This window comes from Cajanus cajan, chromosome 11 (genome assembly GCF_000230855.2).
Source record: "Cajanus cajan strain Asha chromosome 11, NIPB_CcT2T_4, whole genome shotgun sequence".
NCBI classification, from domain to species: domain Eukaryota; kingdom Viridiplantae; phylum Streptophyta; class Magnoliopsida; order Fabales; family Fabaceae; genus Cajanus; species Cajanus cajan.
Genome location: NC_138527.1, coordinates 42733634 through 42749782, shown reverse-complemented (window position 1 = coordinate 42749782; position 16149 = coordinate 42733634). Strand labels below are relative to the sequence as shown.

At 25.5% G+C, this 16149-nt stretch overlaps 2 protein-coding genes across 2 annotated transcripts; one reads left to right on the top strand and one right to left on the bottom strand.

The window, feature by feature from the left end:
• Positions 1-7696: 7696 nt before the first annotated feature.
• Positions 7697-11941, bottom strand: LOC109800548 (non-specific lipid transfer protein GPI-anchored 30). The gene is made up of 3 exons (XM_020361328.3): positions 11541-11941; positions 10732-10773; positions 7697-8092 (listed from the first exon to the last, which is right to left on the bottom strand). The coding sequence occupies exons 1-3, from the start codon at positions 11860-11862 to the stop codon at positions 7977-7979; spliced, it is 480 nt and encodes a 159-aa protein (XP_020216917.2). The 5' UTR covers positions 11863-11941; the 3' UTR covers positions 7697-7976.
• Positions 11942-13824: 1883 nt separating this feature from the next.
• LOC109801238 (dimethylallyl, adenosine tRNA methylthiotransferase) lies at positions 13825-15925 on the top strand. The gene is made up of 8 exons (XM_020362258.3): positions 13825-14055; positions 14146-14292; positions 14364-14461; positions 14544-14616; positions 14703-14763; positions 14868-14953; positions 15029-15118; positions 15668-15925. Exons 1-8 carry the CDS (start codon positions 13942-13944, stop codon positions 15728-15730), a joined length of 732 nt encoding a protein of 243 aa, XP_020217847.1. The 5' UTR covers positions 13825-13941; the 3' UTR covers positions 15731-15925.
• The last annotated feature ends 224 nt before the right edge of the window (positions 15926-16149 follow it).

The following is a 16149-nucleotide window of genomic DNA, read 5'->3' as shown; positions in this document are numbered from 1 at the left end:
TTCGTCACCTATGTGAAGGCACGGATATCGTACTAGTTTAAAAATAAATGTAAATAATCTACTAAAATGAACGGATTTATTTAGCATTATCCAAGAAAAATTATTACAAATTGAAAAATCCTATTAAGTGCCCTGCTAATTAACATTTAATGTAATTGACCTTTGATTATATATTATGTATGATCCAATATACCTAAATAGGCTAATTTGACAAACAAAAATTATATAGTATATCGAGATATTATTCACTTTAAATCTAAGTCATGACAAAATTTTTTCTGAATATCATCTAAAAGATCTCTTAATCAATAAAGATAACTATGTGTATATAAACTCATGTTCACTTATTTTAATGACATTAAATTTTACTTGCATCGTAAAAATTTCTTTAACACGGAATCAATGTGAACTTGTTGTTACTGTGAGATTGAGAGGTAACAAGGTTAACAACAAAACTAACATAGAATAATTATAAATAAATGAAACCTATATATGTTATTCTTTATTATCCATGTTTTTTTTATAGTATTATTTATTTTATTGGATATTTGATTTATCTCTTTTAGTGTTGGGATGCAAGCAAAGTCTCATATCATTTAAACAAGAGATAGATATGAGTTTATATACACACTTGTCTTCATTGGTTGAAAGACCTTTTAGATAATGTAAAAAAAAAAAAACTATGAAGACTTGAACTCAAAATGGACAATAATGTGTATATGTGTGGTAACTTGCCGTACTCAACATTTAGTTGTAAGAGTAGAATTTGTGAAAAGGAAAAGGCCAATAGATTCATTCCTTGCGAACGAGATCACATCCAATTATAGTCATCACAAAAAACTAGACCTCGTGATGTATACATATCCTTCTGATGGATCCATCATGCGACTCTTTAATATAGCATTTTATTGCATGGCACCTTCAGCTTAGGTTAAGGGTAGTTGCCAACCTTCCTTTTTTTTTTTTTTTTGACTTATATGCCGTTCTTTTGTGGAAACAGCAAGCATCCTTTCCCTTACTCCGGTTAAAAGGAGATGTTAGAACGAGTGTGCCTATCAATAAAAAGTGTTAGTATGATCAATCAAGACAGATTTCCAAATTATACTTACTAGTATTATAATATATTTTTTTATCTATCAAAATTATAATAACAATATTAAAATTCAAATTAAAAATCGTCTATATGCTATATCAACTCGCTACCAATATCACTATTATATTACAGTAGCTAATACTACAATACAAATAATTTTTAATAATATTTGGAAAATGATACTTAATTATGTATAAATATTACTAATTTATTTTAGCAATATATTATCAAATATTGTATATAGTTTATGTTGCTAAAAAATTTTAATAACATTTTTATATAATTAGACAACATTTAAAAAATGTTGTCAAAGTAGTATTTTTGTAACATTTTAATGATATTAATGTTAAGATTTCGTTAATTTTATAAAATGATAATTAATTTTAATTTAGATATCACTATCAATTATTATATATTTATATGTCTCCTAAATTCTTAGGACTTCTTTAAGGGAAGATTAAAGACATTCTTAATTATTTTTTAGGATAAGACATTCTTAATTAGTCACCACTAATTATATATAAAATATCAAATTTCATTTATTTTAAGTATAATTATGTGATTATATATACTCTTTATGAATCATTAATCTATTCGATGTGAGACTTTAATTATGGATAACAATTAGAGATAAGAGAAATATATATTTTTTTACTCTATGGGACTTTGATTTTAGAAACAATTATAGTAACAATTTTTTATTTTTTTTAAAAATGTTGCAAAATAACTTATATGAAATTTTTTTTACTCGATATGAGACTTGATTTTGAAAATAATTGAAAAGAATAATATTGAAATAAAAAATATTACTCTATCTATAATAATATTTTTTTAAAATGTTACAAAATAACCTATTTATTTAATATATAGTAACATTTTAATAAATATAAATAATAAAATATTGCTAAAGAATTAAAATTTAAGTAATGATACACTTGTTAGAGTAACAAAATCTCAAGCTAGTCTTTGACTTCGGTTGTATCCAAAGTTGTATTCTTCAGCAATTTATCAATGATAAGAGCTAATCTTATTTCCTAAAAAAAAGAAATATATTAAGATTTTTGTATGAATTATAAGTATTTTTTTTATTGATGAGAATCTTACTTGAACTGATAATGTATTTAATATGATTGAACTTAAGATTGCGAATTAAACTGGAAATAACTATGCATTAATCAATTCACGCACTCCATGATAGATATATAAATATCATCAATATGCAATTTTTAAGATAAATTTATGATATAAAAATATTTATGATGTTCATATTTTAAATTTAAATTATATATAGTATTAAGTAATTAATGTCTATTTAATTTTAAATTGTTTTATGAAATAGATAAAATTAGCGACTTAGCTTAGTAATGGATATAAATAGTAATACTACGAGCTATATATATATTTTTTTAAATTGTTAATTTATACTGAAAAATATTAACACATAATTATTATAAAAAAAAAATATCAACATAATTTTAATATTAATTTTACTTCATATATAATATTTAATCCTTGTATGAAATTTTTCTTACCGATGACTTTAAATATGTATGTATATCAAGATATTAATTCCGCTATTTAAAACGATGGCAATAATATTGAGTATTGACATATTGTGATGTGTTATACCTTATATTATGCATGCTCTTTTTCTCGAGTGGTCAGAACTATATTGTCTCTATTTATATAAAATCCAGTTAACCAAGTACGTATAAGTTTTTTTTTTTGGTACAAGACTTGTTTTTGGTACAAACTCAATATAAGTTTGTTGTGTATGTCTTTTAAGTGTGTTATAACTGTATTATGTTATTTTGTAGTTTTCTTTGAGGAAGATGAAAAAATTTATTGAAAAAAATTAATAACATATAATTTTTTGTAAGAGAAGTAGCATAATTAATCTAACATTGATTGAATAAAAAAATCAATCAAATACTAAAATAATTATTACATAATTAGTCAGTTATAACCTTAAATATAAATCAATATAATTATTGCAGTCAAATATAATCAATAAACAAGTAAATTAATACATACAAAAATTATGCAATCAATTATTAAAAAATATATTTTATAAACATTTACTTGAGATAACAAAAATTTATTTAATTTAAATACATTTCAATTATTATAGTAAATTTTAATTTGAAATGAGATGTGTTATTAAGACAAACATGACCGTAACACTTATAGCTCCAAATAATGAATAAAAAAAATTAATTGATAATAGAATAACATATATAAAAGACCGAGCCAAAAGCAACCTGTTTACCCCAACACCAAGACTAATAAACTTAGCAGCACTTAATAAAGAGATAATCCACCATTAACAACATATTACCTATCATGTAATAGTGAACCAAAACCCTAAAGTTCAAAATCCAACAAGATTATCGTAAATTAAAATAGTTGGACATGTAATAAGGTAAAGGAGATTGTGGATACATTTAATGCATATTTATTATATCTTGATCGAGCATGAGAGTACTTTTTACAGAGTGACATAGTTGGACTACTTTTCAAATAGATACAGTTTTATACAGTAATTTTTATTTTCATTATTAATAAAATAAAATTTAAATATTGTTATATTTTATATGAATTTGAAAATATATGTAAATATATAAATTTTTCTAACATATTATTAAGCATAGTTATTTCATTTCGGTAATGAATAAGTAATTAAAAATAGCATATCTTAGCTATGCTTAATTAAAAATCATTAATTACACTTAACATACTACTTATTTGCGTAAAATTAAATCACCACACTTCCTTTAATTTAAGCAATTCTCTTGTTTCGAAGACTATTTAATTGATTATCAGAATAAAAAAAATTATTACAAACAAAAAACCATAATTAAAATCGTTATATTTTAATTTTTAATTTATTATCCATTCAATTTTATTTTATTTTTAAATTATTTATTTAATAATAATTTTAATTTTTAACATCAAATATAAAGATATATATTAAAAATCATAATTATTTATTTATCATAAAAATAATTTTTATAAATTTTTATATTAAAAGTTTTGTGCTCCTGTATATTTTATGTTATTATATTTTTATTATCAATAACCCTAAGATTTTAATTAATTTTTATGGAAAATAAATCAAGTTTAATATGCATTTGGAAATCCTTGTAAATATGTAATAAAAAGTTCTACTAAATATAGTTTATTCACCGACATTTCATTTGGATGAATGGAATTTGTCTCAAATTTTTTAAGTAAGATCTCGAAACAAGATGGATAGATAATTTTTATCAATAATATAATTATAAAAAAAAATTATGTGTTGATTATATTTAATTAAATAAATAAATTATACTTAATTATCTTAATTACTTAGACAAATTATGTGTTAATTAATTTAATTAAATATAGTTTTTAATTTGGGCAATTTGATGGATAGTACTTTTCTCTTATTTTAATCTTATTAACAAAATATTTAATTAAATAACTAAGTAAATTATATACTTTCCTCTCCTAAAGGATAAGAATATTAAATTATTATGACTTATTGTGTTAAAAATTATTGTCTCTTCTCTCGAGAAATTCTAGTGTATACTTTATTCATTTTGAAAATTTCTCGTTAAAATTTTGTTAATTTCTAAAAATATTATATTACCAAACTATCATTTACATTAACATTTTTTAGAGATGTGAATATTACACCAAGATTCATTCTTATGTTATAAACTTTAAATAAACACTTGTTTCCCTTAACAATTTATCTCTTGATTTACATTTAAATAAAATATATATTTAAATAAATATTTTAATTATTATTTTCACAAAATATTTTTAAATTTACCAAAATAAAAATAATATACATATAAGTATAATAAAATCATATACAAACATTAAGATAACATTTAATCAATGTAGTTATAGTAATGTTTTTTTAATACCCTAAGATTTTTTTAATAATTAATAATAATTAATTACAAAGATAATAGCGATTTTAGTTTATTTTATGATTAACAATTTCTATTTTATTTATTTTAATAGATTTAATTATTAAGAGGAGAATTATAAATAATTAAAAATAAATAAATTTAGAGAGAAAAGGAAGTTATATATTAAAAGAGAGGTGGAGAAGGATTGATATATTAAAATTATTAGAAAATTTAATAGTTGCATTTCTTACATGCCTAATTTAACAAATTTTAGCACCCAAGAATGAGTGAAAGATATTGATGTGTCAATTTAACAGATATGATATGTAAAAATTAAAGATAAATTGTCAAAATACCGAAGATAATTTTTTAGCCTTTTATCCTTAATCTCATCGACACTTAACCGTCACATTATCTTTATGTATTAAAAATTTTACATTCTCAAATAATATATATATATATATATATATATATATATATATATATTTATAATTAATAAAATAAAACTTAATTATTTTTAGAAATCATACAAGGTTATTAGGCCTAAGAGAAACATCAAGAGACCCATATACCTTCGTCAATTTGTGTAATTAGTTATAGTCAATTAGAAAGGATAGGATACAATTAAGTTATTAGTTATTTGTTTTCAAGACAAAGGTTTTTGTCACGAGACAGTATTCTCTTTTCATTCCTTTTTATTTATTGCTATTTTCTAACAATTTAAAAATAATTTTTTATTTTATTTTATTGTTACAATGAATTTGTTGTTTATGAAATTAATTTGGTTAATGCATCAAAATTCATATTCCTTGATGAAACTAACAATAAACACAAGGATTGTAATATTCTTTGAACAACTTGAGGTTGACAATATTTTAAAGATGAACTAACAATTTGTTTGAGAAAATAATGAGATAGTAAAATCAAATTAATTAAAAACTGTAAAAAATATAGGCATGTCACATTCTCTTTAATTGTATATCAAAATTGTTATTTGATCTCCGTGTCAAACAATTTACAAAATATTAAAAAAATGAGAAATTAAATATTGTAAAAAAATAAAAATAGATAATAATATCTAATATGCAATTAAAAGGCTATTTAGAAAAAAAATGATTTGTTATTTTGTAACATTTATGTTTTAATTAGTTACATATATTAATAATATTGTTTTAGTGATTGTTTCTAATTATACAACGTATGATCAAATTTATTTGGTATTTGTTATGTGATCAAATTTTGTACATGATCCAATGAAAAAATCAATTATTATTATTATTTGTTTATTATTTTTATGAGAAAAATATATTTTTTAGATTTAATCATAATAAAAATGTTGAAAATATATACATTTTCATATGCTCAAACATACGTAACTAATATGTATAAATAATGTACAAAATGAAAGTATAAAATTGTTGGTACTTTAAAAGTTGTTTTGTTAATAAGTATAAAACAGATTATAAAATGATTATGAGATGAAATGATTTGTTAAAAGAAAACACAAACATCATGGATCAATAAAAAAATTACATCAAGAACCAAAAGATTAAATTATATCAAAACAATAACACAAGGTTTGTAAGTTTAGATTAGATGGTTTAAAACAAACACATAATCAATAATATGAGAAGTTCAATAAACACTTTTTGTTCTTATATGTATGTAAAAATATTTTTATTCTAATTGTGATATCATACGATGATATGTTGTTATTTGACGTTAAATTGAAAATGATTATTAAAACTAAAAAGTTTTCAAGTTATAGTTTGAGATAAAAGACTTGAGAGAAAAAATGTATCATTTTAGGTATTAAAATACGAGAAAAAAAAATTGAAAATAACTTCTCATTAAGTCGAGTTTGTTATATTAAAAAATTAATAAATAAATTTCAATAGTTTCAATATTGTATATGATAGAACATTATATGATTGTATATTCATTTTAAAAAAAATGATGGAATGTCATTAAAAGGGGAATGAATGTTTCTTAACTTGAATATGCAAAAATAATTTTTAATAATCAAAGCATAAATTTAACTTTTTTCAAATCAAAATCTTACTAGTAAATTGTAACTAATTTAATAATCATATCGATCTTTGAAGCATAGATAAAAAAAATTATAAAACAGAGGAAATTGTAATTGTAAAAGAAATTACCTATTTATCTTTGAAGCATAAATAACATTATTAACTTCTTGATCAACATTTTATATTTAACTATATATAAATAAAGTGACACCATTAATAATTTATGATTACTCTCTCTTCTATATACAAATCGATAAAATGTAGTGATTATTTATTATTTATTTATATAATACTATAAGATTATTATATTTTCAATAATATCGATAATAACATCAAATAAAAAGTCATTACAATTTTTTTAATGTTGAGTTTTATAATATTTCATAGTATTATATAAATAAATAATAAAGAGTCATTACACTTTATTTGATTGCACATAAAGAAGAGAATAATCTTGAACTATTAAGAATATCACTTTATTTATATACAATTTTTTTTATTTGAATTTTTAATTACCGACTTTAATAGAAACACATTCATTCACACTAATATCCCATAATTGGCAGGGTCCGCGTAAAATTTTGAAATTATTAAACTTAATCAGTTATTCTCAATAAAAAAATATATATGGAAAAGTAATTTTTGCTGGATAGTAAAAAAAGATTGTCTACGAGGAAAGATGAATAAAATATTTTTCAAAAACACGAGGCCAAAATATTTCGTACTTATAATAGTTACACACTTACACACAAATAAAAAATATATAAAAAAAATTTATATCCAAAAAATATAATACTAAAAAGTGAAAACTAAAAAAATAATCATTAAAACATTAAAATCCGTAAAATAAGGACAATTTTTTTATTCTTGAATGCTCTAGTCATATTTCTTTTATAGACCCAAACACTCACTAATGGAGAAATATTATCAACTCCAATATAGTGGGGTTTTCTAAAGGTAAGGTCCACCTTCCAAATTAAACAGCACGCAAGCACATAAGAACAATGCGAAGGAGAGTCCGTTAAATGTAGCTTTGCCTGCCCCTCCTTCATCAGCTCCTGGCATTGCTGCAAAATGATAAAAATATTACAATGGAGAAAATTGGTGATTGATCTTTTTTATTTTTATTTTTATTATCAGTGAGTTATAACATAAGACTTTATCTATATTACTATAACTCTTAAAAAAAAAAATGGTGATCAGTTGATCTGACATCCTGCTAAGGTAGGTTACAATATACTTTTTAGCATGTGAAAAATCTGTCTTTTATTGCTGAAACATTTTTTTTAATAATTTAACTTTTAAACGCTTATAATTTTGGTACATTAATTCAACATAAGGATTAGTGTTCAAACAAAAATAAAATAAAATAAACATGTCATGTGAAAAGTGAGTCTCACAAATAATTTAATAAATTGATACTAAAACCTGTCAGTTTTCTGGTTGTTTACGGAAATTACTTTCATGTAAATTTATTATATTTGTGACCTTTTTTTAATTTGAACATTACTTGAATCTTATAATTTATGTATGTAAATCTAATAAAATAATTTTTTCATCTTAAATAAATCAAATAATCACGTATCAAAATTGAAATAGACTACTATTTTAGAAGAATTGCATTAATCAAATTTAATCTATTAATAGATAAAAAAAGAAAAATAAAAGAAAATTATAATTAAAAAATAAAAAATATTTTGGTATATTGTAGCAACCTCGGTCGCGACGGGATGGCGAAAAATAAATTGAAAAAGAGGGAGTCGCCATCGAGGTTGCTACAGATGGCGACTCCACTGGGGATATTTTTGAGAGTCAAGCCTATAATAATTAGTTAAACTAATTAATAATTTTTTAAAATGTTTATCTCACTTTTTTTTTTTATGTTCCTTATTTGTTGTTTGTCATATGCATGAATTATATAAACATGTGTTGTGTAATTTGAACTTTAGGATATAAGGATTTTATTTTTTTATCATATGTGCTATGTTTTGTAGATTGGATAGTATAAGGTTGCTCCCTTCACACACACACCCTTCCCACACACATCTCCACCTTGGACCAGAGGGAACCCAGAGAAAGAGACCCACTTCTGTAGCGAAGAATTGTGAATATATTAAATTCATTTTTTTATATATTAGTAATATCTGCTATTAGTTCTTATTTATATTCAAAATGTGATTAAATATCAAAATATAGTGTTACAATATTTAATGTAAATATCTGAAATTATTGTATCAAAAATTTTATTGGAGGAATGGTTAATTAAATGTGACATCTTTTTAACCTTTGAATTTAAAGTACAAGTTGTGACAGCTTATCTTTAAGTTTTTCCTCCAAAAACAAAAATGTTCAACCAACAAATTTTTTTTACATCATAACATCTCTAGCAATAATTATAATTAAAATTTTAATGAATTGACTTTGGTGTACACCTTAGTCAATTTTATATTTTTAGGTGAATGAGCTGAGACAGTTCAAGAATCCTATATTTAACAAAAATAAAATTTAATTAAAAATATGAACACACAAATATTTTCTACCATAGAACTACGTGACTCTGATTCTTCATTACACATGAAGATACGTAGGAACAAGAACTAAATCTTGTCGAGCCAAAAAATAAAAAAATATATTATCCTCCTTTTTATATAACAATAATAATTTTAACTTTTTTTTCAATGCATAATTTAAATTAGTTAAATAAAATATATTTGATAATTTTAGTGAGATAAATATTTTATAAATTATAAATAATTAGTTTAATTAATTAAAGGTAATTGTCTTAGGACGAACGTTGTGAGGTGCTAATACCTTCCTCATACGTAATCGACTCCCGAACTAAAAATTCTGGTTTTCGTAGACTATTTTCTATTTTATGGTTTTTCCAATGTTTTTCCGTAAAAAATAACATTGGTGGCGACTCCCTCTTTTTCAATTTATTTTTCGCCGTCCCGTCGCGACCGAGGTTGCTACACTTATCAACCTAATTATTGAATTAAAAATTATTAATGTAATAAGTTTACAAATTTTAAAAAAATTTAAAAATTATTTAGTTTCATTAATTTAAATCATATCATATGATAATTCAGTTAACTTGAATTAATAAAACAAAATATCAAATAATTTTAATTCTTTTTTTAAAATTTATAAAGTATTTTATAATTTATTTTTTAGTGCTAGTAATTTATAATTTTTGAAGTCTGTTTATTGAATTGTCTCAAGAGGTCAATTATTTTATATCTCATCCTATTTTAAAGATATAGTAATATATTAGGGCTATTTTTCCTCTTCTTTCCTTACAAAACAAGGTTTTTTTTTTCTCTCAAGTCTCAACCTATTTCTTAAATTAAATAGAAAAGGATATTTTTTTTTAGTTCTTAATTTTTTTTTCTTATTATTTTATTTGGTTTTTCATTTTTTTGAGTTTTTCCGAACAAATACATCCTAAAATATTTTTTCTTAGTCTTCTTTTCGTGAAGTGTGGTTTTTGTTTTTCATTTAATATCAGTAAATATTAATGACAAGTTTCTCATTTAACTCTCTTAAATATATTAAAATCTCTGTTTACCCTATCGTTTCAAAGAGACTAAATAAAAAATCATAGAATATAAATAAATGAAAATTAACAAAAAATCATTCAATACCAAAAAAAAAAATGTGAAAAATTCAATTAAGTGAAAAATGAATAAATAGAGAGTGTTCTTACCTGGGGGCTGCACCCACGATGGAGGCGGAGCCGAAGAAGAGGCTGAAATTAAAATAAAAAAAGAACTAAAATAAAATTCCAGGATCGAAATCGATTATCTATTCATTCATAATTGATAGCTGATCATTTTATTGATAATACATATTAACATCAAAATTTTGTTTACTGAAAATGTGATTACAACAAGGGCTGGATAGCATTTAAAGCGTGTCTAGAAAAGCTCTAAAAATAAAATCATTTTATTAATTAATTATAAAATATATTTTTATTTGAATAAGTTTTTTGAAAATCGTTTGTTAATTTTTTTTTTTGAAAATTGATTTTGAGATATTTATTTTTGTTTAGATATAAAAAAGTTTTACATAATAAATCAATTTTAAGATGAAATTACGTGAAAGTATTTTTAAAAAATAAATATTTACAAATTTCAGCTAATGTTTCAAAATTCAAACATACAGTTTCAACTATAGTTTCAAACACAAATTTCAGCATACAGACATTTTTTTTTTCTCTAAAACAGTTGAAATTACGATAAATAATATTTTCAAATATGCTATGAAGCAAAGAAGAAGAAAAACATTTCGTAGAAATTACAAACATTGAGATTAAAAAAGAAAAACATGAGACAGTGCGAATATATAGGATTTTGAGAGACATATTTCATTATTTGAATGTGATGTTTGGATGAAGAGAAGTATGAATTTATTTGCCTTCTGGTTTAAAGAAAGAAAACTGTAGAAGGTAACAGGAAACTAGAATGCAGTGAGAAAGAATTGATGGGTTGGAATGGAATGAGGAAATTAATGAACCTTTGCAGGAGGTGACTGTGAAGTTGAGACCGCATAAGTGGAGAAGTTGGACAGCCTGATCGGTAGTGGTACCTAAACCTTCAAGTATACCAGGAGTTAATGCAAGTTGGCAGAAACATGTTTTGTGGCTCGCGTATACGTCTTTCGCTGGATTGCAGCATGTGTCGGGTGGCTTAGTGGAGTTCATGAAATCAATGCATGGAGATAGCTGCCGAGCGCAGAGTGGCACAGTTTGCCCCTTTGCCAAGCTAATTATCGTCATGCCCATCACCAGCACCCAACCCATTCTTAACATTTTCTTCCTATCTTTGCTCCTTCTCATTCTCTTCCACTTTCATTTATAGCTAAATTGCCTCGTTGACTTCACTTTTCCTACCCACTCATCGAAAGACGAGAACCCCACGTCCTCGCATAATACAAAATCTACCACTTTTTTTTCTTCTTAAATTCATCTTTCGTTTACAGCTTGCCTCTTCAATTTAATTATCTGTCTCAATTTTTTGTTTGCATATTAGAAAATTTGTCATTATTAACGTGTGACTTAAAAATATGATACAAGTTGATTGAATTATGTTCATAAACAAGTTTGATAACCTTTTTTATTTGTTCCAGTTACAAAGAGAGAGAGTATGTGTGTGTATAATTGCCTTTCCATATATATTTTTTTTAGTTTTTCACGCGTGAAACATTTGAAACTGAGAGAGAAACAAATTATAGAAAAAATAAGGGAGGCGAGAGGCCACGTCCTCTAATCCTGATCGTATAATAAGATTCGATATGTTTCCAACTTAATAGTTAATATTAAGAATTAGGTTGCATGTAGCTATAATAATTATCAAGCTTCAAACTGGATGATTCTCTGTGGACCAAAAAATAAAACAAAAAATGATTCTCTCTTTGATTCCTAGCAACCCATCATCCATCCCACTTATTACCTAACGAGAGTTAGCATATAAAAATGGCGGTTGACGTTGGATCCTCTTAAAGGTGTCAAAACAAGGATGGCGATGTTGAAAAATAGATTGGTTGATTTTGTTCAAATGAAATCTTTAGGGACTTGTTTTGAGGTGCGTAGCAAGCTCCTGTTTTCTCTCGTCCAAGTAGAAATCAAATCAATGATTAATATAAAAAAAATAAAAATAAGAAGCTAAAACTAACAAGGAAGAGCCAGAATAATTAAAAGATCGAGACGGAAAGGAATTAATCGTAGGATTAAGGATGAGAATGGGTCCATGGGACGGTTATCCTTACTCATTCTGTCAGTTAAAACTTCGTTTCGTACTCATCTTATATTCATGCAAATATTAAGTATCAATAAATTTTATAAATATTTACAAATATATATGAATATTTAAAAAAAAATTTAAAAAAAATTATAAATAATATTAAGTTTATATTTGACATTAAATATATTAAAATATTAAAAATAAATAATTGATATTAATTTTTAAATTTATAATTAATGATAATTTTTTTGAAATATAAAAAATATAAAATAAAAATATAATTATTTAAGTAATATTATTATCATATCCGTTTCCATCTCATTTATAATTAAGTAAAAAAATATTTATATTCATTGTGAATATTTATTTAAACTATTTATTTATTATCTTTAATGAATTTTATTTGCAAATATACGTTGATATAGGTAATTTTTCATCCCTATATGTAGAATGTTACAAGGGTGGCACTTATTGGGGAAACGGTAACTTTAGGATTAGGACTAACGAAAACAGGAAATGAGCATGATTTGATTGAGTGATTAAACTATCATTTCATCACCTATAGACTCTTAGGGTAAACTTGTTTTATATTGAGAATTAATTATATCTTTTAATTGTGTTGTGTCATTGTTGAAAGTAAATATGTTTATAGTAACATGACACAACTAAAAGATATAATTGGTTGCTAGTGTAAAATTTTTTTACACTGGCAGTATACAGGTGATTAACTCTTAAACTATATAAATAAGAATTAATCATCTATACACTGCCAGTGTAAAATTTTTCTACACTTGTAACCAATCATATATTTTAATAGTGACATTTCAGTTGCTTATTTAATGAAATAATAATAAAATAAATAATTTTAAAAAATATGATTGGTTATCTGTGTAAAAAACTTTACGTAGGATGATTAACTCTATAAATAACTTTGACACCGGTGTGACAAGGAAGAAGGAACAGCGAGTAGCATGAAGATTGAATGGCCCAGCCCATTGTGGAAAGCCCAATGGAAAAACATTTTTAAGAAAAAAAAGTGAAGCAAAAGCAATGCAAGGGCAGGGAGGGTGAATTACAGAGTTACCCTTTTCGAGTTAGAAAGGATAATGCTGGGAAAGAAGTTGCAAGGTTGAGAGTATTTCGAGTGGCGGAGCAGGGTGAATCCGATTATCTAAATGGCCACTCTTAGCTTTGGCATTGCTACAATAAGTGTGAGTTCCGCCGCTGATTGTGGTACAAGAAGCAACTGGAAATGGCGCAGACCCAACAGAATTTTGTGTATTGGATGGGTAAACTACTAACTAAACTCAACTACTTGTCTTACGATATTATTGTCTAGTCTTGCAACCTGTGTTTGAAAAATTGTTGTGCGAAGAAAGGACCCCGAAGGCGTTCTTGGGCCACCCAAAACCGGCCACCTCGCCAGGCTCGAGTTAAAGAGGCGCCTCGAGAGAGATACAGAGGCCCGCGAAGCCTTCCAACGTCAAGCCCGTGAAGAGAAAGAACGCCGTCAATCCCTTCGACAAGTACTCTTTCTAATCCACGAATCCTTTTTCAATTTCTTTTTATTCCTCTATTCATCCTTTTGTTTTGGTAGTCTCGTGTTCTTCCCGATACTCCGCAAGACCTCATTGAGTACTTGCTTGACACCGAGGCTCAGGAGATTGAGTTTGAGATTGCAAGAATGAGACCGCGGTTCGCACTTTTTAACCTTTAATTGCTTCCTTTTGATTTAACTCTCCTCACTTGTCTCATTCAATTTCAACTCACTCTGCAGTTTGAATCAGGAATTCTTTTCGCAACTCAAATTAGAGTTAGGACAGCTTCGCTTCGCTGTTAACAGAACACAGGTTTCTGGTGATAATATTAGGAATAGGTTTCTGCATCTGCTCATTTACAATTTACACTGATTGTTATTATTTATTAATTTCTGCAGCTCATGGAGGACAGACTCATTGAGCTGGAGGCTCTAGAGAAAGCCATACAAGAAGGAGTAGGTTTGTAACAATTCAATTCCAAGGAATGAAAAAAAAAAAAAGTGTATGAATTTACCAATATATATATATATAAGCTCACCCAATGATCCTATCTTGTAATACAGAAGCTTATGATAAGATGCAAGATGAACTCATAAAAGCCAGGGAAAACCTTACCAAAATCTTGACATCAAAGGATGTAAAAGCAACTGTATGCCATGTTTACCACTCCTAAATTTGTTGGTTTTATTTAAATTATGCTCGCTCTTATTTGTCTTCAATGCAGTTGCTGGAAATGGTTGAAAGGAATGAAATTAATAGATCTTTGTTGGCGCTTCTTGATGAAAACATTGCAAGTGCACAGAGGGGCAACCAGGTAGCTAAATAATACTCCACCAGTTGGGAATGTTTTTCCATGTGTTAGTAGAACCTGTGAATGGAATTCTCATTATTGAGGCAAAGTAATCCCATTATCACTCACTTGTAACCAATAAGTCAAGGCACTTCTTAGGTCCTGTCTGGAGAAAACTTTTCAATAAACACTTAGAAGAAGAAAACAAGAAGATAAATGAATTAAATTTCTCTCATCAATTAAAATTAGCTTTTAGAGAAGTTAAATAAGAGGACTTATAAAAATTAGTTAATACATAAGTTAGTTTTAATTTATAGAAAAAACTTAATTTGCTTATGTTCTTATTTTTTTCTCCTATATGTATTTATTGAGAAATTTATTCAAATGAGAATTAAGAATATTTTCGTGCCACAGAACTAGACAAACATGATTGACTTAGGATTGTGGGAACATGATTTATTGTTGAATATCCATACACTGATACCGACGAACGTGTGATGCGTAAGCGGTGTTGAGATTAGTGCTTGTATTCTGCCTCATGACAAGTTTTGCATGTTATATTCCGCGTTGCAGAAACAGGCTGCAGAATACATGGAGAAGCTCCGCGGGGCTGTTCTCAAGTACATTACAGTTTAGTGCACATATGGTACTTTTTTTTATTTTCCCACTTTACTAGTATTATTTGGAAAACTGTGTTGTTGATAATTGTATCAAATAAACAATTATAAAGAACTGGGGTGTTCTGATTTGTGGTAACAGATTTCTCCACTGTAATATCAGAACTAACAAATTATAAATTTTGAAATACGACTTGTGCATCTTTTGTTGAAATTTTGATGAAAATTGCTTATAAAATCACAATATACACTTCCTGTTAAGAATTGTGTAGTTCGATTCTGCACGAGCTTGAAGGATGGATGAACCAAGTGTTGGTGGTGGCGATAAAATGGGTTTACATTGGCAACTTAAAATCAGTTACAAAGTGAACTTTTATCATTAATATACAATTTAGTCGTTAATTAAGTCAACATGTGCCGCTTTGATTTCCGAAAGCA

What these genes read in the sequence shown, in the direction of transcription:
- LOC109800548 (XM_020361328.3), bottom strand. Translation starts at nt 11,862, where the DNA reads ATGAGAAGGAGCAAAGATAGGAAGAAAATGTTAAGAATGGGTTGGGTG. An exon ending in CACAGTCACCTCCTGCAAAG is followed by an intron (nt 10,774 to 11,540) that starts GTTCATTAATTT and finishes TTTTAATTTCAG; the next exon opens with CCTCTTCTTCGGCTCCGCCT. An exon ending in ATCGTGGGTGCAGCCCCCAG is followed by an intron (nt 8,093 to 10,731) that starts GTAAGAACACTC and finishes ATCATTTTGCAG; the next exon opens with CAATGCCAGGAGCTGATGAA.
- LOC109801238 (XM_020362258.3), top strand. Translation starts at nt 13,942, where the DNA reads ATGGCCACTCTTAGCTTTGGCATTGCTACAATAAGTGTGAGTTCCGCC. An exon ending in GCCGTCAATCCCTTCGACAA is followed by an intron (nt 14,293 to 14,363) that starts GTACTCTTTCTA and finishes TTGTTTTGGTAG; the next exon opens with TCTCGTGTTCTTCCCGATAC. An exon ending in AGCCATACAAGAAGGAGTAG is followed by an intron (nt 14,764 to 14,867) that starts GTTTGTAACAAT and finishes CTTGTAATACAG; the next exon opens with AAGCTTATGATAAGATGCAA.